Source organism: Sturnus vulgaris, chromosome 1 (assembly GCF_052056855.1).
Source record: "Sturnus vulgaris isolate bStuVul1 chromosome 1, bStuVul1.hap1, whole genome shotgun sequence".
NCBI classification, from domain to species: Eukaryota; Metazoa; Chordata; class Aves; order Passeriformes; family Sturnidae; genus Sturnus; species Sturnus vulgaris.
The window spans coordinates 135,452,750-135,479,518 of NC_142243.1; the positions used below are offsets into that span (position 1 = coordinate 135,452,750).

Here is a 26,769-nt window from a genome sequence, read left to right on the forward strand (position 1 = left end):
GCTTCTACTGGTATGAACAAGAAACAATCTGCTGAAATTAGAGAAGCTACATCAGTATATATTACCAGGGATGTGATCTTTCTCTTGCCTGAAGTGCTTGATATTATTCCAGCCCTCATACAGTTCCTCTGCAGAGTCCAAGAGGTGTCATTTTGGATACTAAAGATTCTCACACAGACTTCAGATTTTAAAAATTTCAGTGGAAAAAAATAAGGGAAGGATTCCTTATCATTCTGCCACAGGCACAGAGAATCTCATGTTCTTAATCAGATTTTCAGACTTTGGACTTCTTAAAATCACCATGAGGTTAAAGGTTTTAGGAATAGCCAATAAATTTGCACGAGAGAAAAAAGAAGAATTTATGTTTATGCATTAAGATATTTTATGCAGCTAATGAGTAGAACTAAATTCTTTTAATCTCATTTTGAAAACTGATATCGTGATGATCCATAACATTAACATGTAAAAGAGCAATAGCATTGTGGATCATGCCAGGGGAGCAGTCAGTTAGATTTACATATTTGTTCAAATATCTTTAATGTGTACCAGAGAAGTATGCATTCAAATTCTTCTGGAAAATTTTAAAGATTTATATTGAAAATTTGGGCCTACAATCTCATGCTTTTAATTTAACATAAATCTCTGTTGGCTAGGATTCTCATCTTGTAGGCACACATTCAATTTAACTCATGAGTACTCTCCATGAAGCAATTTCTCCTCTCATGATTTTTAGGCTATTTCCATGTGTTCTTCTGTTGAAGTAGAGATGTGTACTTGCCTAAATGTAGATAAATATCTGTGGACTTGGAACTTGATCATAAAGAATCTTACAGATGCTAGTTTTGAATGTTTTTAATTGTTCAGGATAAGAATATGTAAAGATTCCATCCAAAACAGGCATAATCCAATATCTCTGCTTCTGTTTTAGAGCCATAGCACTGACTTACCAAGAGCATCTTGGCGTGACATACCTAACACTTACAGAAGATCCTAGTCCTCGTATCATTATCCACAATAGATGCTCCATTCCATTGCTTGTAAAAGAGAATTTCAAAGGTAGGTACAATGCAATAATTAGAAACAGTGCACTGTAGTAGTATAACTTCTTTTACTGTATCTCCAGTCCAAAATTGAGTTCAATGTGTGCTTTGGTTATAGCAAGAACTTGATGTTCTTGTGAAGATCTCTCTTAAAGTGAGAGATTCTGGAAGCTATTGGAGCTAATTGTGAGGTCAGGAGTATGAACTTAAATATTTGTCTCTGGGCTTTTGGCTCTCCCTGGTTCCAGCTGTCAAGGTGACTAAGCTGTAGGAAATACATAGGCGGTGGGAGTTTGCTGACATCAATTCAATCCCATGGAACATTTATATTTCCTCAGAATTGCAAATGTAACACAAAATGTATTGACAAAAGTCTGGAAACAGTAAGTTACTGTAATGATCAGTAGAACATTATTTCTGTCAAACTTTATAAAATAGAAAGAGCAAAGGAAAAAACCCAAACATACAATATTCTAACTAATAGAAAAGTAATGTTTTTATTTATTAGGAATATATCAGACCAAAACTTTATTTGTGCAAGCATAGATGAGTTTTGATTTCATAGCGGTTTTAGAAAGTTCTGATCTTGTATATTTTATAAAATTTCAGATACACCAAAGTTTGAAGTTTACTGTAGAAAGATTCCAGCTGAATGTTCAGTTCATCATGAACTTTACCATCAAATCTCCAACTATCCAGATTGCAAAACAAGAGATTTATTGCCCAGTATTCTCCTGAAAGTGGTGTCATCTGATGAAATAGTAAATGAATGGAGTGATTTTGTGGACATCAACAACCAAGGAACACAAGTAAGTCATAATAACCTACTTCCCAGTTCACTGACCTGCACAGTGCATTGTTCCTCTGCAATAAGTGTATCCTCTCTGTTGGTTTAAGGGGTTTTATTTAACTCCTGGAAACTCTCCTGCCTAATTAAGCTCATTCCTGTGGAAGTTTTAGAACACAAACGATCTTCTTTACTGTCTCCTTTTAGAAATAGCTAGATTGAAAGTAGAGGCTTTATAACACTGATCTTTTTTCATTTTTTAATCAATCTGGTGTTACCTGGAAAAATTAGTCTTGAAAATTTCTGAGCCCTGTAAGCAAAGAATGCCACAGGATCCAGGAAAATTTGGTCACTTAATTATCACGGGATTTTTATCTTTATATCTTGTAGGAATCATCACGGTCACTCTCCCTCTGTGTCGTTACAGAAGCTGCTCGTGTCTTTCTAAAACAAAACAACCCCTCCCTTTTCTTTCCCTCTGTTATTTTTCTCTGGGTCTTGAGGTAAATGAAAGTTTCCTTGACTGGAGTAATTCTTTTTGATGGGAATTTTTTCCATCTTTGAAGTCATTAGTTTACATGGAATCAACATAAACTGCTTGGCTCTTTGAAAGAAATACTAGTTTCAGATGTTTTCCCTGGGCACAAATCACAAAATGCTCTTGATTATTGAGTGTTATGTTATATAGCAAGTAGTTCAGTTCCATTCAGCAAGCCAGTCAAGCAATGCAGGGTTTCAAATTTCAGTCATTAATGTTATGCCAGACCAGGGTTCTTTATAAGTATCTGGCTCCTAGAAGGAATTAGATGCTAAGACAACATTTGGGGATCATTGTCTACTTGAACAGCTCTGCAAAAAAATGTATAGCCTTCTGTTATTGAAGTTTTGGGATGTACATGTTGAAAATTTTCCCAGGATTTCTGCCTTTCTCTTAGAAAACTGTGAATATAAGGGAATAAGGAATATACTAGTAGTGTGACATACAATTCAGTTCGGGTTGTGAAATAACTGATATTTGAAGGATCTTGGGTAATTTGTATTTCTTCTGTGTAGTCACAGATAGGTCCTTCTTTTTCTATTAGAAAGTAAATTTAAAACTACTTAAAACTAACACCTTTATGAATATTGAAGTATTTATTAGCAGAATCATCTGAAATTGGAATTAAAAATTACCAATATTCAAGATCAGTGGAGGTTTATTTAGAATAATTAGAGTTTTGAAAATTCTGTAAATATTCTTTTTTCTCCAATTCCATGTAGGATTGTGAATCTCTTCCAGACAAGCAAAGGATTCAAACTGACATGTCAAAATTAGAAATTCTCTTATATGTAATTTTCAGAAGAATAAGAAAATTGGTTAATGAAATTTAATTATCTGTACAATTATTTGTATTATGAATAGCCTAACAAGAATCAGTTTAAGTGCTGATCCTACTAAACTTCCAATTGTTTTTGCTTCTGGTGACTTCTTAACAGCAGTGAAGATTCTTTACTTTGTCTAAAGACAGCTGTTTATTTTACCTGTGCTAGTCCAATATCTTTGTTATTTCTCAAGTTTGCATTCCTTTATGTTATAGCTTCTGTCATTGCAATCTAGTAAACAATTGTGTTGATAGTAACCTTACAGGAAAAGAGAAACCAGCTTCCTCTAAAAAGGAGTGCTGTGAATTTTCCAAAACTTTAAAAGATCTTAATCTTTTATATTCTGGAGAAACATAAAACTTGCATGGAAATACTACAGAATTAAGCTCCAAAATCAGTACATCTCTTCTTTAAGTAAGATATTCCTAAAGACATGAAAGTTTGTACACCTGCAAGCAAGAAACAAACCTGTTGTTGAATTCCCATTTTTCCTGCCTTTTTATATGTTTTATGCTTTCCAATAGATTTTTGCCATTTCCTTGTGGTGGCACCTTGCCTGTGTAGGTGTTCTCACAAACCTGTTTAAATGGCTTAATAATGTGTTCAGTCTTGAGTTGCTAATGCAAGTTTTCATGGATCCAAAATGTTACCTACTTTTCAGTCTTCATGTGGTTTACATCATGCTATCAGCTATTCATCAGCCCTCTGAGGTAGGGCATGGCAACATAATGTTAGTTTAGGGTTTGTTTTCTGGAGGAGAAAGTAGGATTTTTTAGAGCTCCAGGAAAATGCCTTTCTTCTTAATCCAAAATCACAAATTAAAATTTCCTATTTATTCTTTTCATATTATCTCCACCCTCCCCAGCACATTTTTCTTTTTCCTGGAGAAGTTTCTTAATAAAATGTATTCAGTTATGAAATTGAACGATGAGATGCAAATTTCGTCTCCCTGTATAACTGAAATACTTAAAGTATCAGAGCAGTTATTTTCTGAATTACTGAAATCTGTTTTTTTTCCTGGATAGTATCCTGATTTGAGTAAAACATCTTAACCAGAAGGCACTGATAGCATTAATTTAATTTATGACATTAAAAATAGTGATTTCAGTTACATTCCATGTGTTTTTAACCCTCTCCTCTAGATTGTGTTCTTAACTGGCTTTGGCTGTGTTTATGTGGACATCACCCATCACTGTGGAACAATAGTCATAACCTTGGCCCCAGAAGGAAAAGCAGGATCTGTTGGTATCAACCTCAAAAGGTACATAAAGCACATAAAAGATGATTAAAAGCATTGCAGAGAGCTCAGTCAGCTTTCTAAGTGTTAACTGACTTAGAAACTTTGGCTTAACTGTTTGTTTTGTTTAATACTGCTGCGTACTCTGTAGCATATGTTCAGACCATATGGCTTTGTATATCACAGTTAAAAAGGACAGTCTAACATCAAAAGTCATGTCACTTTAGGGTAAACATTTGATGACTGGTACAAAAAGAGGACCTGAGTTGTTCATTTTTAAAAAAGACATTTTCCATAATAATTGATTTTGAGTGTGTTCATCAGTTTTATTTAGCCAGGTCCTGCCATCTGGAATCTTACAAGCTCCCAAAGATTTAATATGCAAGAGTTGTAGAAATAGCCTTACAGTTAGTAATTAATCACGCTTGATTATAACACCCTTCTTTAGAAGATTTCCCCACTTCCATAATACACCACAATCTGGTCCTCAGCTTCATTCAAGTGCAATTATAATACTACTTATTACTAAGCTGCAGAATGCTTGGCCTCCAGCAATCCTGTTACAATTAGAGTGGAATTTGTTGTACTGTTTTTATTTGCATTGTAATTAAGTATTAATCCCCAAGCAACTGGTCATCAGCAGTACCTAATAGTCCATTTGCTAGTTCAACTTGGGCAGTTTGTGTTGCAGAGGGGAGGGCCTCAATGCCATCAATTTTAAAAATATTGCAGTGGCTTCATTGGAGGGCACTCACTGCATGTGATGCAAAATGATTTCCTATAATAGCAACCTTCAGTGAAACATCTGAGGCTGTACATGAATTGTCAGAAAATTGTATTTGTGGTGTGTTTTAATATCTGTCTCTGTAGCAAGTGTAATAAGGAATTGCTGTGTACATAGAGATGTTCCTGTCCAAACTATCCTGCTGATGGATAAAAAAAGACACATAACCCTGGTATAGATGTATACTGTCCCATTTCTTAGAAGACCTCCTGGGTGGTACTCACTGTGGTGATTAGTGTTGCCAAACCCCAGTAACATTAGCAGGACTTGCACAATGAGTTTCCCACGTATTACAGAGAATGTCTCCTCTGATAGCTCTTTGAGCAAGCGAGAAGCCAGGTGAACTGAAAAGATAGGAAGTAATAAAACTTCTCTTCCCTCCTGTCTAGAAGTCAAGAGCAGACCGTGTCACTGAAGATGTTCATCAGTCAGTTAAGTCTTGCTGCATTTGATGATATTACAAACCACAAAGTGTCATCTGAGCTCCTGCGTCTCACAGCAGACAATGTTTTCCTCCACATGGCCCCAGCCACCAGCTCCCTGTCACAGGAGTTCCAGCAGGACTCTGTGGAAGACCTCCCACAGTTTCACAGTCTCCACGTGTATTGTGAAGACTTGCAACTGGACAATCAGTTGTACAGCAAATCTAATTTCCATTTTGCAGTCCTGCTGTGCCAAGAAGAGAAAAATGAAACCGCGCAGTGGTCAAGAATGAACAATCTCATTGTTTGTAACAAAGATTTGGAAACCTATAAGGAAAACTGCTTTATAAAACTCTGTATTGCTTTTTCCGAGGAAGAGAATTTCATGTTTCATGTGAATGATCTCAGCTTTGAGCTCAAACCAGCTAGACTGTATGTGGAAGACACCTTTGTTTACTACATTAAGACTTTGTTTGATACATATCTTCCAGAAAACAAAACTACTTGTAAATCTGTGAATGCTTCAGATACTACCCTGATAGTGCCTGAACAAGTGAGAGAGCATGCAAGAGCGTTAGTCAAGCCAGTGAAGCTAAGAAAATTAAAAATACAACCTGTTAATCTCCTTGTCAGTATTCACGCTTCATTGAAATTGTATATAGCCTCAGATCACACCCCTCTCTCCTTCTCTGTGTTTGAGCGAGGACCCATCTTCACCACAGCCAGGCAACTTGTCCATGCCTTGGCCATGCACTACGCTGCTGGAGCCCTTTTCAGAGCAGGTCAGTACTTTTCCTGAACAAATTACATTTTCATTGGGTACCAGGATTCTGTGACTGTTGCTCAAGATGAGTACCCTAAATGTTAGCAGTACAATTTTTGTTCTCCTTAGACACTGCTTGATAATGATACTTTCAGACACCTTTCAGGTCCTGTCATACAACAGAAGGGAAATAAAATAGCTGAGCAGACAGCAGTGAAGATTTGCAATGTTGTGCTAAACATTAGCCAACCACCTGAAGGCTTTAGCCACCTGAAACCCTGAATACAGCATAAAAATGTGTTCTAGCTGGCTTAGGTTTTGTCATTTTATATTATAGTACTAGTCAGAATCAACCCACATTACTTACATAAACTCCCCAAACAGTGTTTAATCAAATTATTCAGCATGTTGCTCTGCATTCAGAAGTAAATTATAGACCTGAATGTTGTTTTGTTGTTAAAACTCCTTTTGGCTGCAGTTTATGATTAGGAATCTGTCTTGCTGCATACAGCCTTCAATCTTAACTGGCACACAGATGTTTGTTGTCCTTTGATCCAAGAACTATGAAGTATGCTGTTAGTAAATTTTTCCCATATAGAATCTATAGCAAGCAATTAGTCTTTTTAAGTTACCAGGTATATTTTGTTTTCCATAAATTCTAATGTAAAAATAATGAAATCTGGTCTCTGATGTGTCTTGGTGCAGCACAGAATTTGTGCCTGAGACAGAAGGAAGCTCCTCCATGATCACACACAAGTAACATACTCTACACTGAAATGTGGGATTTATTTTCCTGCAATACTGCAACCTGACTTCTGTGCATACTTGCCAGAACTGTACACGTGTATTTCATCTATTTATAGATGCTGACCTTGTCTTTCACTGTGTGCATACCTGACTTGCACTGCTGATTGACAACGGTGCTCCAGACAGTTGTGCTCCAGAGCAATGTACCAGTTCATTATTTTCTTGCAATATCATGCTTACAGAGTTTGCAGGTTTTTCTTTTTGCTACTTGTTTGGATTTTTTTTTGTAATTAAATCTCGTAGTACAGAAGGGCAGATCTAGTTTCTTGTTAATTAAGAGTGAAACTGTAGCCAAATATGGTCCACAGTGTAAATGCTTCTCCCCCATCCCTTGCTCTGGGATCAGTGATGTATCTGAAATCAAGCAGATTTAAGTATTGAGAATTGAAGTTTGCTTTGGTAGAAGTTCTCTTCAGGAAAATACATGTGCATATATACTTAACTGTCATGAAAATCAAAAAACTAAAAATTTATTATTTGAAATGTGTCACCATGATTAAAATGGTGGATTTTACTGATTAATGCTTGCTTTAGCAAAGAAAATAGTTTATGTTGAAGACTTTGTGACACTTGTCAAAAAAGCTGACTGTGTCAGCAAAGTAAAAAAGGAAGGAAAAAATGAAGCAAAAAGCTTAATATGAGCTGCAGACCCTGAGGTTTCTTCTCACCATTAGCACAATTGGTCTCTTATGGAAGAGCACCTCACACTCCTGCATTTTAACTACATTAATCTGCAATATGGGTTGTTTGACCCCCTTCTGCTCACCACTGCCTGATGCATAAATCATTGGTAGCATCTGCACAGCCAGCCTTCCCATACAGCCATACCTTATACTCAGAGATAGACACTCTTTTGCCCTTAGCTGTGTGCAGGACCACTGCTGACCTGTGGGAGGGAGCAGGATTTGCCCCAAAAGTCATGAATGGGGCAGGAGACCTCTGTTCAAATATGCTGATTAGCATTGCTTATCTCAAATCAGCCAAATTTGCAACGGAAATCTCATATTCTTTTCTAATTAAGTTGTCCCCTATATAAAAGTTAATAAAATTCTATTAAAAAATATCACTGGTACCACATCTGACCCAGTAGTTGCCTATAAAGAAAATTCAGTGGCTCTCTGCTAATACAGTCATATTTATTTCATGTCAGTGGGTAGAATTCCTATACATAAGTGGGAAATAGTAACCTGACATGGTACTATATTTCTGCAAAGTAAAATGCCACACAGAGCTTGTGAATTGAGGGGCTATTCCTGGTTCCTCATTCTCCTATTCCTGACTTACTCCCACACCTTCCTCCTTGGATTGGGTGGTCCAAGCTGGCAGTGAGGAGCCACTGGGTTTGCTCTGAGCATTGGCCAAGGAGGGTCACCCATGCTGCAGGTTGCACACCATTCCCATACACTCTCCAAGGGCAAGTACGATCCATCCAGAGATTCCCAAACCTGTCAGGCAGGGATAGATTACAAGAAACCATCCCTGGCATACCAGGCAACCCCTCAGGTTTGTGTTTTAACTGTTTTCATTCCTGGTTTTCATCTGTTTTACATTCCCGAAATGCTGGCTGGCCCAGCAGGCCAGTGGAGTTGGAGTCCCCCAAGTCCCAGGCTGGTGGTGCCTGCTGGGAGTGTTGAGGGCACCAAGGCACTAAGCTGCAGTGGCCTGTAGCCACTTTGCATCACACCACCATGCAGGACAAGGAATGTCAAGAATGTTTAGGGAAGAAAAAGGCTCTAAGAAATTACTGCAATAATATTGATCAGAAAAAGCAGAAAGAACATCTTTCCCATCTGTGCACACCTCCCACACCCCTCCAGCTTTTCAGCGCTTCACACAGTGGCAAAGATAATTTATTAAAAATCCTACAGCAAGGGAATTGCAGGCCCAGCCTGGAGCTCTGGCTTCCCCTGGTCCTGGCAGGAAAGGACTGCCAGGGGATGCTCTTTTCCAGGACAGCGGGGCCACAATGTGTGTTGCTGCTCTGTTCATTGCATTGCCAGTAGCACTTGAGTTCTGTTTTTGTAGTCCATCCCACCCTCTCTCTTATGTCCACTCCAGTTCCCGCTTTTTATATTACAAGTACCGGAGTTCTCAACCTGCCAGAACTGAAATGTGGGACAGATTCAACAAGAATAATAGATTTTCCGGGAGCTTAAAATGATAGTATGAGATTAATTCAATTCATATGAGTAACATTTTCTCTTCTGTTCAGTTTCATGATTCAGCCTTCCACAGGAATGACTGGGAGGGGTTAAAAGAAAACAAGAGAAGCATCTGGATAACAGGAGTTTTTAATGATGAGATGGGAATGAGGAGGGCAGAGCGCAGATCAAGGGCCCTCATGGGAGAGAGGAGGCAGTCTGTCCATCCTTCAGTCTCCTGGCCCTGTCACACCTTGTGCTGCTCTGACAGTGCCAGCTGAAATTCGTGGTGCCAGGGCTCAAAGACCAAACAGTTCCTGTTTCACATTTATTGCCATTTCTGAATTGCTCTCTCTGGGCTGCCAAAAAAAGAGTTATGCAGCACTGTTTCCCTAATAAATCTGCTGCCTACCAGCCTGAGAAAGACAAGACCTGCAAATAGCTTTCCAGCAACAGATTGCTGCGTGCTCAGCCATCCAGCAAGCTGCTGGCAACACTGCGTTTATATAGGAAACCAGATCTGCAGATTCTTCTCCTGGGATATGCATAAGGAATACTCCCCTATGAGTAACCTAATCAGCATGTAGATGTCATTGCTGTTTACACAACTGTACTGAGCAGAAGACATTTGTCTGGCTTTCACTGCACTCTGAAAGAAAATGATCAGCTTAGAAGGGTTGGGGTGGATTTAAAATAACTTCTTAAGCACTTGTCAAAAATCTGCATCCCTTTTCCTAACACTCCATCAAGCAATTGACCTGCACACTCCTGTAAAGCAGTACATTGTATCAGTGTAAACTCCTTGTCACAATTCTATCACGTAAGGATGTGAAATCACAGCGCTGCCTTATAGTGTCTAAACCCAACCCAACCATCTGAGCTTGCAGTCCCATTCCTCTGTAGCTGTGAGGCTCTCGCATCCGCCTCCCTCACACACTTTTAGCAGAAATACGGGAAGCTCCTGGAAGGAAGTAATTCTAAAGCTATTTGTGAGTTTGCCAAAAGGATTTCTTTGATTTACGAAGTATGAAAGATTGCCATTTCTGAATTCATAGTGGATGAGTTATTTCCTGTGTTTTGCTCAAAGGAAGTTCATAATGCAATGAATTCTAGTGTGAAAAAGATAATTAAGGAATAACCTTTTCACAACTGCTGCTTCTGCAGTTTTTGCAGCTGTAACATATGTCTTGTTTCTCCACACAGGCTGGGTTGTTGGATCATTGGAAATTCTTGGAAGCCCAGCTAGTCTGGTGAGAAGCATAGGGAATGGCATAGCTGATTTCTTTAGACTCCCCTATGAAGGGCTGACCAGAGGCCCAGGAGCATTTGTCAGTGGAGTTTCCAGAGGAACAACATCGTTTGTAAAACACATTTCCAAAGGTAGAGCTTTCGCTTTGTTACTTAACTACTGCTTTGTTGTCATGCATTGTTAAAGTTTTAAGCATTAAAATCTCTCCATCCTTCAGTCTCTTGGCCCTGCCATGTCTTGTGCTGCTCTGACAGTGCCAGTTGAAATTCCTGGTGCCAGGGCTCAAAAACCAAACAGTTCCATTCAACAAAGCTAAGAGGGTAACAAGCTCACATGCAATGTCTCATGTATTAAACAGATCACCACTTAACTGCAGTACATGAGAATGTTTCAGAAACTTCAGAATTTTAAACCTCCCTGTGGGAAATAGATATTCACTCAGCAAGTATTTCATGTGATAACTGCAGAAGTATTAAAGGTGTTCTGCACTTCTGCTAGCCATCAGAAATTCTACACTCGATCGCCTCCTCATATTTATGATTAAAAAAAAAAAAAAGAAGAAGCGGTAGATACAGTTGTCATAACTGTGTGAGTACATGGATGGGATTTGCCGGTGGGGCTGGCCTGCCATGGGAGCAGGAGGAGCTCCTCTTTCCTTGCAAAGCCTGTACAAACAGTGCCATCGCGTGGCTCCCGCCGCCGTGGCTGCCCCGCCGCTGGCTGCTGCTCCGAGCCTCCCTCTGCTCCAGCCTCCCGCAGGACACGGCCTCACGGCTCCTTCTGTAAATATTTGTTTACCTTTCCATCACCCCCCTCTCCATTTAGATTAGCCTTACACAAGTCAGGGAACTGGAGAAGGATGTTCAGATGAGTTTCTATTCCCACCAACCGAGCAGACCTGGAGCAGGCTAATGTAAAAGGCGTGACACGGACCATAGCAGCAGCGTGGTGATGCTTAACAAATAGTAAAGCTTGTTACACATGGGCCACTGTTCACTTGACTTGCTGTTCTGCTCCTATGCTCAGTATTGCAGTGAGGCATACAACGTCTCCGTGGTTTAAATTAAAGCATTTTGATCCAGACCCAAATGTGTATCTCCATGCATTTAGGTACACTGACGTCAATTACCAATCTGGCAACAAGTCTTGCTCGGAATATGGATAGGCTGTCACTGGATGAGGAGCATTACAACAGACAAGAAGAATGGAGAAGGCAGCTTCCAGAGAGCCTGGGAGAAGGACTGAGACAGGGGCTCTCTCGTTTAGGCATTAGCCTTCTAGGTAATGTACTATTAAATATCAAGTGATAATACTGTTTTCTGATCTGCTCACTAGCCTTTTCTAACTGTGACTTATAATTTCAAATTCTGGAGGGGTTGGTGTCTTCTTGTGTAAAAGCCTCACAGTATGTATATTAGATAACTGTTTATCAGGATTTAGTGACTTGTGTATGATTTTTGCTGATAAAAAAAATTGCAGATATAGAACGGGTTTACACTTTCTTTATGAAATATTTTTACTTGTACATGATGTAGATCTGAGTGGGGAAAAGAGAATAATTCTGCATTGGGCAGCGTGACTTGTAACAAATTCAACACGAAGACGTCATCATGCTGATGTTTACTTTCCGATTAATTATAGGAATGCCTTCTGAACCTGCTTGTTTTTGCAGCACTGTAGATATCAGAGATTCTTGGGTTTGTTTGAAAACCACTTCAACTTAGTGCAGATGTTAAGTTAGCTTTGATGAGGAATTCTGCTTTTACAAAGAGACTCAGATCGTCCTGATTCAGTATAATTTTATTCATCAAGCAGCCAAGTGGTTTGGTTAGAAGTAAAGATTACTCTATCCATTTCAAAATAGTACCTAAAAATTTGAAAACTAACCCACAGTGGAAAAAGTCTCTGCAAGAAGTTTTGCAGTAAGGGGCTGGATTTTCTAGGTTACTTCGACTTGTCACACAGCAAAGGAATGCAGAACTGTATTGTTTGGCAGAGTTCCTCAGTGTGTATTAAACAGTATGAATCTCTTAGAGATCAAAGTGACCAAAAGCAGTCCAGTGCAAAAGGTTAGAAGAGCTGAAGCTTGAAAGGATTTGTCCTGTTTCCTAATCTTCAGTAGTGTACACAACTCCTAAATTTGCGACCGCAACCCTGAAAGCCCCAAAGAGGAAGTGGTAAAAATGTTACAAGTTTGGGTTAAGTTGCTGGGAATTATTTTAAGCAATAACATTAGATGATGTGAAGCACTGTCATTTGATAATGCCTGTAAACGGGCAAGCGAGTGTCCTGGGAGAAATGTGCATAAAGGAGAAATTCCATGTATTAGTAGCCACTGTCCCAATAGTAAGCTGTTACTGGTGTTGCAAATCAAAGGCATTTTGGAGGAGGTTTTATTTTTCCCTCTTGTTTTATTGTGCTAAGGGCAGTCAGATTGAGTTGCTGGATGGAAGATTATGCTTTTTTCTAAAAAAAAAATATTTCTGGTGTGTGTGCTGGTGAAACGGTTTGGTGATCTTGGCTCAGTTATTAATAAAATATGGAGGTAACACAGTGTTTCTGTCCCCTTCACTGACACGCCAGAGCCCTTCAGAGCTAAAAACATCAGCTGTACAGCCTGAAGTAAAGAGTAAAACTTTGTAGCTTTGGGTGTAACAAGGCAAAGTTTCTGCTGTTCAGGAAAGCTGGGGACTCCTCACATCCATGCACAAATGCACCATTCCTGCCCCTCCCTGCACACAAGGATTCCGTGGATCGCGGCAGTACACCCGAGCTAAAAGCAAAACAAAAAAATAGAGCTAGAATTCCAGTGTCTCTGATTTCCTAAGAAATCAGACTTCATATTAGAAGCTTAGAGCTTCATATTAGTATTTAAACATTGCTCCTCCACAAGCTTCGGTCTTGTTTTTATTCCCGCTGTTATTATTTAGAGATCGCTCCCTGTTAAATTCCTCTTTTCTTAGCAGTGGAGTCAGTGAAGCACCCAAATAAATCGCTACAGTAACTGTATGACTGGATGTGACAAGTATGGAACTCTCACTAAGGGAGAAATCAGAAATATTCCACTTACTTTGTATAAATTTTTAAATTAAACCTGATTTTTTAAAAGCATGTTTCCTCTGTATAGGCAGCAGCATTCATATAAATTATGTCAAGACCTAAATTATGAAGAGACCTATGTTTCAATTTCTACAAACACGTCAGAAAGCTGCTACTCTCCTGACCATTTAGTTTAAAGAATATTGTGGCTTCCCAAAAAAAAAAGAAAAACAGTCGTAGATGAACGGATGGTATGACTTTGCTGCTTTTTTTCCCCAGCATGTTCAGAATAAATATGAAAGTGCTTACTCTGAAAACACTTAAGGTTCTTCATACGTAACAAAGTGAAGTGAAGCTGCAGTTATTTTACTTCACAAGGATGAAAAGTTTGATGAGCACAGAAATGCAGAGAGCACAACTATTTGAAGCTGTAATTTCTATGACTTTCTAATTGTAAAATTGAAAAGTGTGAAGGAGATTTCTACGATGGTCACAGTACTCACGTTTGTAAAAACCATCTGACTTGTGCAGGCAGCTAAGACAATGGCAAATGTAGATTTTGTGCCTAGGTGAAGTCATGTAAGAGCCCTCAGTTCACTGATACGTTGTGGTATCTACCCAGAAAGTAGAATTGCCTTTCTGATTTTTCTGAAGATCTGGCTCATGGTGGCCCTGATTCAGCAGAGCACTTAAGCATGTGCTTAAGAGCTTTGCTGAATCTGGGCCAAAATCATGTACTCTCGTCTCCTCCTCAGTGCAAGTTGTTCCCTGTGGTACATTCTTAAGTGCTTTGTCCTGTCTCATTTTAAATGACTCAAGCACTGTCAGGGTGTTGTTTGATTTGATTGTTATCTTTGGCCAGCTGTTGTCTTCTTTTCTAGTTTGGGGGAGATTTCTGGGTCATTTTAGTAACACTTGTGCGTGAAAAGAAGCAACAGCTTATGATAGGTATTTTTTTTCTTTTATATATTTAGGCAAAAATGCAATGAAATTGTTTGTAAAATATTTAGATTATTGACTCCCCACTGAGGAACTATCTTTTGCATTTTATGTGACAGAGTCAAACTTAAAATAATAACTTATAAGCATGTAAAAGAGACTATTGAAACTACAGGCTGTATTTTCAACTGCTGATCCTAGTGAAAAATATTATATTGAAGTGGCTGCCTTCAGGAAGTTGAGCATATCCGAACAACCAAAAAGCTGACAGCTATTTAAAAAGCTATTTTTTACAGTGGCTTACACTTACAGAAGTGCTCAACATTTCAGTTACTCCTTCTTGCTTTTGGGGAAGTGAATTGAGCCATATTGCCTGGCAGTGTAACTGTCCTGGTGGAGAAGGCAAAGCCTGGGTTTCAGAAGCTCAGATTTTTGTTATTACAGGTGGTGGTGGCTGTTCTTGCTGTACACCATCACTGAGTCAGGGTCACTCTATGTTTGCCTATCTACAACACAAGATACCACAAGCTAGTGCTAATCCTGAAATTGTGTGCTATTCCACACACCAATTGTGCAACTACATTAATGCATGGCAACAGGTGCTCTTTTCTTTGAGCTGTATCTTTATGTGATGTTTACTGTGATGAGATTATGCCTCAGCCCTGTTCGTGGTGTAAAACACTTGCAGCAGTCCTGAAAGACAACAGAGAAAAGGAAGCAAAATGGCTTCAGCTTGGCCAGCTTCCAGCCTCATGGCAAAGCATGGCCAGTTTCTCTTAGCGGGGGATTTTTTCCAATTATGTCTTGCTCTGAAAGAGTTTGTCACAAGCAGTCGGGGCTTTGCGAAGTCTGTAAGCTATGCTACATTCACCAAACTTTGTTAGTCTGCACACAAACCAGTTGCTGCCCATAATCAAATTCTTCTTGAAGTAATCCAGTGATATACTCCGAACTATCTGAATTTTGTAGCTATCAAAGTAACTTTTTTATTGTTACTGAGCAACATGTATTAACCAGAGTGCACCCCATCTGATGTTTAGCAGATGTTATGTTGTTGCTGGAACTTCTTTGGTCCAGTAATGGAAGAATATGTTTTTGTTTTGTTGCTTTGGTGTTTAATTTTATTGAGGTTTTCTTTATACATGCATAATCTGTGTGTACATATGTGGACATGCATATAAAATCAAATGCCATGGGTAAGAAAAAAAAAAGAAAAAATGTAGAATGGTTTTATTTAATTTAAAAAATACTGGTCAAGGGACATTACAGGGAAAGGACAGGGACAGCAGTAGGGCACCGTGTGAGAGAGAATGAGAGTGGGAAGGGAGGAGCCACTACATGTGGTTCCATGCTCTGCTTTCCTGATGCCCTATTGAAATCTGTTGGGGGGAAACTTTCTGTGCTGAGTCCATCCCTCATGGTGCTCCTGCCAAGAACTCTGTTAGAATGCAAGAAGCCACAGGGGCACAGGGCAGATGTGCTTTGAAAAGTTTCTGGTGTGAGGAGTGCCCTGAACCTCACATGTGTGTCACCCTCTCTTGCTGTTGCTGGATTTTGAGGTTGCTCAGGCTTTGGCCTATGGTTTTTTCCCTTTGCTCACAAATGTTGCACACAGGAAAGAAACTGCACAGATCTGGATTCCCCACACAAGGCTGGTAGGACCAGCCACTCCCCAATGAAAGGAGGAAGGTTATGGTTTATATTGTGATTTGTGGGCATGGCTACGGCACATAAATGAATTAGGGCAGTGAGTTGCAATTCAAGATAAGGAATTACAGAGGAAGAGAAGATCATTGGTTATATTTTTTGCAGGTAGAACAACAAGACTTGCAAAAGGATTTGAGGTACAAAAGGGCAATGTCTTTACAGACAAGTTCAGAGCATGCATAAAATGCTAGAGTAACAGCGTGGAATTATTAAAACTGGCTAATTAAGCTATAGATTATTTGGGGCACTATATAAATATTCTTATATAACACAGTCACAGCAGTTTCCATTCTGTTTCCTTGTCCTCGGAGCCTAATTCCAGCTGAGCAGTGCCTGGAGCATACCACAGGTCCTTTGGAGTGGGCTCTTATTTATTATTACCTTATAACTTTGTTCAAGTGTATTGCAGTAAATAATTTACTAGTGCTAGGACTTAGGTGGATTACATTTTATAAGGCAATAACTTCTGTTCTGAAAGTGCAGTTGTTGTGGATGACCTCAATAGACAGGGTGAAGGAGGTGACAGGATAGTATAATATTGTAACTTAGCAGAACTCCCAAGTATTTTTTATGCCTTCAAATGCATCCCAATTGCACAAAAGATTGGACAAACAATCCCAATTGTGTAATATGGTGTTGGGATATGATTTTAGTCAAGCAGCAGGAGCAGCTGGTAAGTACTAATGAATTGAAAAATGTCTCGTTTCAATGGCATGGCATTAAGAAAAAAGCTTCATGGCCTTTGTGGTACAAAAGGTGAATGTTCAGCTGCACACTCAGCTTCAGTGAGTGACCTCAATTAAAACCAGGCATCACTTCAAAGATAGACCAGCATTTTCTGTGGAAATACTATACATTTGTCAAAAGGCTAGTCCTGCAGAATTTAGAATTCTCTCTAAGAGGAGAGGAAGGCGTTTATGGGGGATGCAAGTTTCTTGAATTCCTGATAGATAGTATCCCAGGGACAAGGATCTGGAGAAATGTGGGCTGCTTCTCATCCTTGTCTTTTCTTTGGACAGTGACTGTGCACAATTACAATATTAGTTCTTGTTGTTCAAAGTCAGCAATTTCTTCATTTATCCAGTGACAGTAACTAAAACCATCTGAAAACCAGTTAGCAGCTCACTGCCTAGTGCACGTCAGGCTGGTAAACACATGGGCCGAATACCTCGGTTGTGATTGTCTGAATCTGTGGAATTATGCCTGGATTTCCTTCCACATACAAAGCAGAACTTTCAAAGATGTCTAGGTTGCAGTGAAAATGCCTAGAAACCAGGGTGACACTCAGTTCTACTCCTTAAATAATTGTTTTATCTTGGTATTTGCAGCTGCAGGTGCAAAGTGAGAGCTGAGCAAGAAGTCTGCAGACTTGCTTTTCACTGAGCAAAGCACCTCAGGTTGGGCAGACTGGTGTCCCTTTGTCCAGTCCTTATACCCTTAGTAATATCCAAAGAGCTTATCTATCAAAATTACAACAACTAGAGACATGTCTGTGGTTAAGTGGCTAGCATAAACTCAAGATCAAAGAAATGTACCACCTCACATACCTGTTTACATTTAGGAAGATTTAAGTTGAAGTTCTCTGTTGATACTAAAAGCTGGGAAGGTCACTGTGTCACTTGTAAAAGTTTGACCCATGCGCATTAAAGTAAAATATGATGGTTTTCACAAAAAAAAGTAACAAAAAGTCTCAAAGTCTAATTCTGCTAATCTTACTAATATATCAAAAGTTGCATTAGCTTATGAACATTTCTGGCAGTGGAAGAGGATATAAAAATGATCTATTGAATACAAGAAGGTTTTATTCTCATGAAGTCAATCTCTCACTTACGTGAAAATCTCATTTCCATAGCAGCTCAAGTCATCTAAAACTGGAGGATTTTATTCCTAACCCAGCATTTTCAGAATTGTGACACAGAATGAGCCAAATTAAATTAACTCAGCAAAAGCATTTAGCATAAATAGTTGAAAGAGGAAAACATACTGTAAGGTTAGGTGATCTAAATGTTTAAAAGAAAAAGGTTAAGATCTAACTTAACTAAAACTAAGAAAGTGTTTAGCTAATTGGTCAAATGCTGTATAAGAATGGGGTACAGTCTCTAATCCAAACAATACTCAGGTCCAGTAGTAAGATTTCCTCTTATTCCGGAATATTTATCTTCACGACTTACTGGAGACTCTTGTTTTTTCAGGTGCAATTGCTGGGATTGTGGATCAGCCGATGCAGAATTTTCAGCGAGTATCTGAGGCCCAAGCTTCTGCTGGGCATAAAGCCAGAGGGGTCATCTCAGGTGTGGGGAAGGGAATCATGGGGGTCTTCACAAAGCCCATTGGAGGGGCAGCTGAGCTTGTCTCCCAGACAGGTTATGGTGAGTGTCATATTTCCAACACCTCCATTTAAATTGTAAAATGCTGTTCAGATACAACTTGCTATGTCTTACTTATGCAGCTCAGTATTGTGTGACTTAGAGAAAGGTTTAGAAATGCCACTGCTAAATACTTACAAATGCTCTGCAGCTTTTCTGAAACGCCATCGTGTTGTGCTTCTCTCTTGTGTTACTGATCAGCGATGTACAGCCACAGAAACACGGAATGCAGAAAGCATGAAGTAATTCTTGGAATACAGTAGAATTAGTTACAGAAACATATGTGCTTGCAAAATAGTTTTTGACATAAAAGGATTAGAACAACACCATGTCCAATTAGAGTGTTATTTTGAGATTGCTTTGTTATGGCAGGGAAAGAGTTGGGCTGTCTCTACACAAAGAGTGAGGTACATTCCTGGGAGAAAGAAGTGACTCATGTAGTAGGAGCATCTCCTTTAAAGTAGAACTTCACGAGAAGACAGTCCTGTTTTCACATACATGGCTAGCCTTAGAGCAACCACAGGTGGGGTTTCCAGCTAGACTTAGCACTTACTGGCACTGGGGCTAAATCCTTTCAAATTGATGGGAACAATTCTGGACAAAGAAAAAGCGTAAAAGATAAAATAAAATATCAAAATACACTAATTTATTTGTTTCCAGTATCAATAAATCACTTTCAGTTTGAATATTTAAGAAGAAATGGTGGACGGAGAGAGTCAGGGAAGAGAAGCAGGAAATTGATAGACGGACAATGTGTCAATAATTCCACCTCACTAATTATACCAGAAAAACCTTGAATATTTAAGCCTTTAATCACTAGCAATATTTATGCTTGCGCTGTGTTGACTAGAATATGACCAGTTGTTGTAGAGCTTAAGTTTAGGATGCTTCCCACAACATTCACAGCTCATTCCATCTAGTAAAATAAATAATGAAACTATTATTAGAATTTTTTCAAATCAGTTTTATCTTGTTTATATGAGCATAAATAACAACTGTTCTCCTGAATTATACACCTCATAGGTATAAAATCCATATCAGCAAAATCAGAAGGGTTTTTTTTGTCGGCTGTCTCTGTGTTGGCTTTGCTGCCCAGGACATTATTATTTCTAGATTTAATTCTGCTGCTGTCTTTACCAAGAAACTCATGGTAGTAGAGGGACATTTTCATTGCAGATATGGTATATAAGACATCATGTTTTCCATGACCATGTGACAAAAAGAGTTAGCCAGGAAAAAACATAAAACTATATCAATAATAGCTGACAGTGCGTGAGAGGAAAATACACAAGAGTTCAAGTAACTCTTACCCACAACTGGATTGGAAGTGGGACTGTGCCTCTTGGGGGGGACCAAGGGGTGGAGGACCACACAGAAATAAACACATGTTCTCTCTGTCTCCATCTGTAAATAACATTTTCACTCACATAATGCTGAGAACCTCGGTAAGCCAACTGTTACAACTGGGATGCTGCTTTTAAGTATTACCATCAACATGTGTGCTAAAAATTAAAGGGTTTTTTTCATTGCTGATGTTTTGTTTAAATTATTATCCATTGTGTAAGAGGGAATCTAAGTTATTGACACCCTTATGCAAAAATTCCTTTGGAATGCTTAGACAAAAGAAAGTATCTTCATTTATTTGTAAAGAAGTATATTTGTAAAAGAGTAACTTTGCACCAAACCATATAACACTAGTGCTTGCTGCATAATCTTCTCCATAATCTTCTCTTCTGTCGTGTCAAAATTTTTAAAACTACTTAATTTGTGAATTTTTTTGCAACCCACTCATTCTTTCTGGTGACCATAGCTCATCACTGAATGTTTACGGGCCATCTGAAATCATACTTACGGTATCATCTTCAGCTTTGGAGAGTCTCTTTAGAAACCTGCTTAACTGCTGCTTGTAGTCTCCATTCTGTGCTGGCACTAAGAAGAATTCACAATAAACCAGATGCCCCAGGAGATCTCATAAATGTACATGGATCTGTGTTTAACAGCTGGATTAAGTAACTGAACATTTAAATGCAGTATCTAGGCAAAGTTGCCTTCTAATTTGTACCAATTGTGACACGTATATGAAAGTATTTTAATATTAAGCAAGAAAGTTAACAATGGTCTTGATTTTTTTCTACATAAATCCTAAGTGATGTGTCTGATCCTGCTCTGAAGTGATGGCTCTCAGGAGTGTTATGTTTCTCTTGATTGCAAGCGTACAGCTGATTCATAGAACACACAGTGGAGTTTTTTTTTTGTTTCTTGCTAAATCAATATCACGAGGGTTAAGTGCACAACTCTTGCATTGTAATATTTAATGAATTATCTTGCCTACAGCTTCCAGAGATGTGACATCATTTTAGATCTGCACTATTTTATGAACTGCTTTAAAGAAATGACATCATTGCAACACATAACTGCGTTGTAGAGAACAGCTACTAAAAAACCTGAATTCTCTTACCACAGGTATTTTGCATGGAGCTGGACTTTCACAGCTTCCCAAGCAGCGCTCTCATCCAAACGATCAACATGTTGAGCAGGCTCCAAACAGCCACGTCAAATACGTCTGGTAACATTTTTTAGACAATTGCTCATTTTTACATGCACATTGTTTATTAATAGGTTCTGGCCTCTGGTCAAGTTAACAGGAAAGGCTTCCCTAGGAAAGGCTGAGTTATGGCAGTTTGTTTAGGAGCCTTAAACACAAAGGTAGTACATAGAAACTCAAGCTGCAAATGATGGGCTGCTGATCTGCATCCAGCTTTGAAACTACAGAGCTGATCTTTATTTAATGGTATTCAGTGAGTTCTTACTTATTTATCATTGCACTGAGCCCAAGAAAAATACTGTACATCTCCAGAAACAGCTGTTAGTGAAGATAGCTTTATTTTCTGCACTGAATTTCTAAGCCACTTCTCGGGGTAATTTTTCTATTATCAAGGAAATAGGATAGGAAACAGGATAACCTAGGACAGATATTAGGCCAGTTTTGCAGTGAGTGATTGAGGGGTTTTGATAAGTAACAATTTCACATTCATTCTTTAAATCTGAAGTCTTACATCTTCCAGTAATGGAGTTTTGGAGTACATTCCCTGGTTTATTTTACATCTGTAGGTGATAGCTAGAGGATTAAGTAAAAACATAGTGATCAAAATAAGCCCTGAAGGATCCAAAGCACTACACTGACTAGTTCTTTTTTTGTATTTTTTGTCTTTTTTTAACTTGATAATGCAGGAAAATGCTGCAGTCTCTGGGAAGGCCAGAGGTTCACATGGCCTTAGATGTCATGATTGTGAGTGGATCAGGCCAGCAGCATGAAGGCTGCTTGCTGCTCACCTCAGAGGTGCTCTTTGTCGTGAGCATCAGTGAGGACACACAGCAGCAGGCATTCCCCGTGACTGAAATCGATTGTCTGGAAGATGATCAGCAAAAAGATCTGCTGAAGGTGCAGCTAAAACAACAGAGAGTGCCTTCTGACTTGGAGGTAAAGACTTGAGTACCTTTTCCATTCAAAGGTGAAGTTACACTGATGCTGATGCTTTTGGCAGTGGGAATACTCATCTTTGGGCTGGGAGGCCAGAGGTTGAAGTGCCAAACCAGGAGATCTACACCTCATAGTTGGCTGTGTTGCCCTTTGGATGAAAGGAATGTGTGTCCTCCCTTCTATCCTCTTACTGATCATGATATACCATATCTATGACAGGAATTTTCTGAGGGAAAAAGTAGAGGAAATTTGAGTTCTTGGTAAGCACCACATCTTTTCTGAAAAGGTTCTCATGGCTACATATGCACGAGGTGTCCATTGTTTGGCAAGCCAGCCTTGCTCCCTGTGCCTACAAAGTCCCAGCAAAAGCAGTTGCTTTTGTTCTTCTGAGAATTCCATGAACAGTTCAGTGATGCTGATGGTCCTTTCAGTGTGCTTTTATCTTGTCTCCTCTAGCACAGTGGTCTTGTTTGGCTCTGTTTACTTCCTTAGATCTTCCTTCTTCTGCAAATGCTAGCTTTAAGCTGGATTAGTCCTCTGAGATTGCATGCACCAAGTGTTTGCCAGTAAGAGCACAAACCCTTCATCTTCATGTTGAAAGATGTCTAAGCCATTTGAATACTGAGGTTTTTTGGATTAATTATCTTCTTCTAATGGCAGAAGAATGTTATATTTTTACACTTTCGGGAAACAATGTTTATTGTATTAAATTCTCAAGTAGAATCATATGAGAGACCATTTCAAAAACAAACATGCATGTCCCAGTTTTTATAAAAGTGTGCCAGGTAGTTTATAGACTGCTATACCAGAAATTTCTGTTTCAAATATAAGAAAATAACATATAAAAGCCGTGAAGTATGAGGTGTGACAAAAAGTAGGAGCACCTTCTGTCAAACCTTAACTTTGCTGAAGTCACTGAAGAGTTTTGCTGTCGATTTCAGCAAGGACTTAATCTGTATCGTGACAGCACTTGAATACTTTTGTGAAAGCTTTCTTTAGTGCTGAATTCTCTATTTATATTTATTGTCTTTCCACTAACCTCAGTCTCACAGAGAACTGTTGACTGAAGTTGCCTTCTCTCACCACAAAGCTACATGAGGGATTACTTAAATTGTGAAGCAAGTGGGCAAAGCTCAGCTCTTTTTGTCCCTGAGTGCTGAGTGGTTGGTGGAGGCACACATCAGATTATCAGAGTCCAAACTGTCCTGCTCAGTCCAGAGCTACTGTCCTGGAGGGAAGAAGAAGATAAGTTGTTCTCACTAAGGCACTGGATGCACTCAACCTATCCTAACCCAAACTTTAGCACCAGCCCAGATTTTTTTTTTATTGGATTGGAGTGTTGCCTTTGTTGTCTGGTTTTCCAAGAGGTGAGGAGTAGGCTGATGCTGTGGGGGAAGGGCAGCTTGCCCAAAGGTTGCTGTAGGTGGGTGATGAAGGGTGCTGAGGGTCTGCCTGTTTGGGAGAAGGGAAGGCAAGGGACAGGGAGCCTAATTCTAGTCCCCACAAGTGCTACAACTGGGAATGTGTAGGATTTATGGGCAAGCGGGGCTCCTGAATGCATAGAGCAACCCTGTATGGCATGAGCAGAGTCCAATGTTACCCCACTCACAAGCTCATACCCTCCTTTGGAGGTACTGGAACAAATACATCATTTTTTCTGAAGTTCTGGATGGAAATGTGAGTCCTACTCAAGTGGTGCAGCAAGGGAGCTCTAGGAGCTGTAAGCCTTGAGCCCCCCAGCCTGAGTACAGCATCTCTTTTGCTGATACAGGCTCTTGAGAATGCAGTGAAAATGTATGGCATGGGAAAAGTGGGAAAAGTGCCTGTGTCCCAGGTGGAGCCAAGTCAGTGATGGCAAGACAGCAAAAGCTGAGTGATGCTGTACAAAACAGACCTGGCAAAATAATCCTTCAGAATGCAGACACTGACACTGAAATTCCTGTTAAAAATGAAAGAAATATGCTGTGAGGAGGAGCAGTTGAAAGAAACAGAATAAAAAAATTTGAATTTTTTAATGTTAAGGCAACTAAGGCAGCTATGCAATAAAAAATTCCAAAAAGCTTCATATGCAGTTTTAGTAATTACTTAGAGTGTTTTGTAATTAATATTTACTATGTTTTGTTAATTGATTGGGAGATCTCATACGTGGTGATTTCCTTCCTGCAGCTGAATCTGTGGTCTGGGTGTCACGTGCAGCACTGGTGCTGATGGGAGCCAGGGCTTCCCTTCAGCTTCCTGACAAGAGCTCCTACAAAGTCTGCAGATGTGATTAGGAAAAGGAACCTTAGGAGGAACAAGTTGTGACTTGCAGATAAGCAGCCTCGATGCTGCAGTGATGCCTCGATAGGCACAACTCCTCAGTATTCACAGTAGGCCATTGTGTGGCAGTGAAGGTGTCCTCAGCAGAGGTGCAGACATGTCTGTGCACGATGACATTTGCAAAGATGGCCTCACTTTTAGCTGGAAAATGCCCAGTCAGGTCAACCAAAATGTTATTTTGAGTTTTGCAAAACAGAGCTAATGTTACCAAATGTAAGTTATCTCTATTTTTCTGATTAATTTAGTCAAAGATGCTAGAAATAATACAACAAATTGAAACATTTCATTTCAAGGCTATAAAAATCCACTTTTTTTGCATTACTGCTCACAAAAATAATTGCCAAGAGTTTTGTTTCAGCTCTGCCCAAAACAGTTTCTCTCATTCCCTCTCCTCAACTTCTTGGAACAGTTAAGAAACAAAACATGAGTTATTCTACAGCTGTAATCACCAGAGATGTTATAGAGCATATTTTGACTCCTTCAGCAATAGGTTTGCCTGATGCCTTGTTCGCCTCCACAATATATAACTTAATCCATCTGGATAGGAATAGCCTGGATGGATTCTTAAAAACTCTGGCACTGACAAGTTTGTTATTGAAAGGGAAGCATTAATTGTATTTGGATTATCTTCCAAAGTAATTGAGACACTGCTTGTTTCCAGACAGATGTCAAACTCAAAAGGCCTGCTCTTCCAGCTGCTCTTGGTATAGCTCATAACATCAAGAAGTCAACAAAAAATTGAAGGGCCCTGGAATTTCAGATATTCCAGATTTTTTTTGTGAGTCCTACATGTTATCATCTTTGGAGCTGAAAACCAATCTTTGGATTTCTCAAAGCAATGGAAAAAAAATCCTAAAGAGCTGGATCTCCTTACAGAGGAGTAAATCATTGCTACACCCATCTGGACTGCACAGCACAGGTGCTGTAGCTGTTGTGGACTTAGAATTGCTGAAGGCTTATTCATTATAAATCATAATGGGAGGAATTTTTTAAAAATACTGGAGTTCTTAACCCAAAAGTATAGCCTTGTAATATGAAGGGACATGATATCTGTAATACTCCTCTAGGAGGTGCATTAAGCAAGCCTTGATCAAGTTTTAAATCCTTAAGTGATCTGGATATCAATATGATAAATGTTCAAAGCAGCAAGTGAGGGCACTTAGTGACAATCTTAGGTCCCATTTAGGAAAAAATATAGAATAACATCAATTCCAAATCTTTCTTGTCTTGAAAATATAAGCCAAACTGAAACTGGCTGCAGAAGCAGACAGTTACAGATGAAGTCATCTAAAAGCAAGTAGGGTCCCAGTTACTTTGGAAGACCATTCAACCATAGTTAATATTTCCTCCAGAATAATTATGCTGTATCTGTGGAAAATAACTTGGGGCTGAATGAAGAATGGGTTCACAGAAGTAGGTGAGTAGGATGCCAGCACCATTTCTGTCCCCTTTGGTGAGCAAGATCTTCTGGTCAATGTGGAGGCAGAACCCAGCTGTCCCTGGGCTTACCTCCCTAGGAGAAATCAGGGAAAAGTGTGAAGCCACCTACATGCAAGATTTACTCTGTAACTTAAAATCCAGTTTACATAGGTGGTACTTCAGCATATTTCTCTCCTTTCAACTGCTGAAACAGACTGATTGCTGAGATACTTTTACTGAGCCACCAGACCAAAGACGTGGTTCAAACACCATTCTCCACTGTTAGCTGTGAGTCTGCTGCAGCAGTCTGCCTTCTGATTTTTCCTTCCCTTAAGGTCGTTCATGGAAACAGCCCTTTCCTCTGCCCATTTCATCATTTCCGCTGTTTTTAGGCACAGGCTTCAACCTTAAACTTCTGAGCTTGTTCATGAGCCTGCTTCCTTTAGCAATTTTGTGATGATGATTGAAAACAGGAGTGTTTCTACTTGCTGAGCAGCAAATCCATCTCCAAAGGCATAGTAAAAAAAACCAGAGGGGACTTTTTTCATGTGAATGTGACACCTGTCACTATCAGTCATATTTATTCTTTCTTCAGAAAAGCAGCAGAGTATTTAAATTAGTCTTCTTGCAGTCCAGAGACATGATAAGATATTGATTGTGGATGTTAAATTGAATGACAGTTTGAAAATATCATTCTGTCTAACAAGACCTGTAAAACTCCCTGAAAGACAGGCAGAAGATAACAGTCTTTAAATCCTTAGCATGATGTCCAGCAAGGAAATTTTAAATCCTACAAAAATGGAACTGGTCAGCAATTCTCCAAGTGTAAAATAAGGAAGCATCACACCCTAGCTGTATTATAGCTGCTACCTTTTTCTTCATTGTCATATTTTGGAAATAACTTCTA

At 39.3% G+C, this 26,769-nt stretch overlaps 1 protein-coding gene across 9 annotated transcripts in view; it reads left to right on the plus strand.

The window, feature by feature from the left end:
* VPS13B (vacuolar protein sorting 13 homolog B) overlaps positions 1 to 26,769 on the plus strand; it is a 426,148-nt gene that overhangs the window by 396,470 nt on the left and 2,909 nt on the right. For 8 of the 9 annotated variants that reach the window (XM_014879767.2, XM_088154920.1, XM_014879771.2 and 5 more), the window contains 9 exons: positions 929 to 1,056; positions 1,650 to 1,849; positions 4,332 to 4,450; positions 5,600 to 6,414; positions 10,547 to 10,723; positions 11,703 to 11,873; positions 18,470 to 18,646; positions 21,107 to 21,209; positions 21,875 to 22,124. In XM_014879767.2, coding sequence (XP_014735253.2) covers positions 929 to 1,056; positions 1,650 to 1,849; positions 4,332 to 4,450; positions 5,600 to 6,414; positions 10,547 to 10,723; positions 11,703 to 11,873; positions 18,470 to 18,646; positions 21,107 to 21,209; positions 21,875 to 22,124 — 2,140 coding nt within the window. The remainder of the gene's footprint in view (positions 1 to 928; positions 1,057 to 1,649; positions 1,850 to 4,331; positions 4,451 to 5,599; positions 6,415 to 10,546; positions 10,724 to 11,702; positions 11,874 to 18,469; positions 18,647 to 21,106; positions 21,210 to 21,874; positions 22,125 to 26,769) is intronic. The other variant, XM_088154940.1, reaches the window with a different exon arrangement.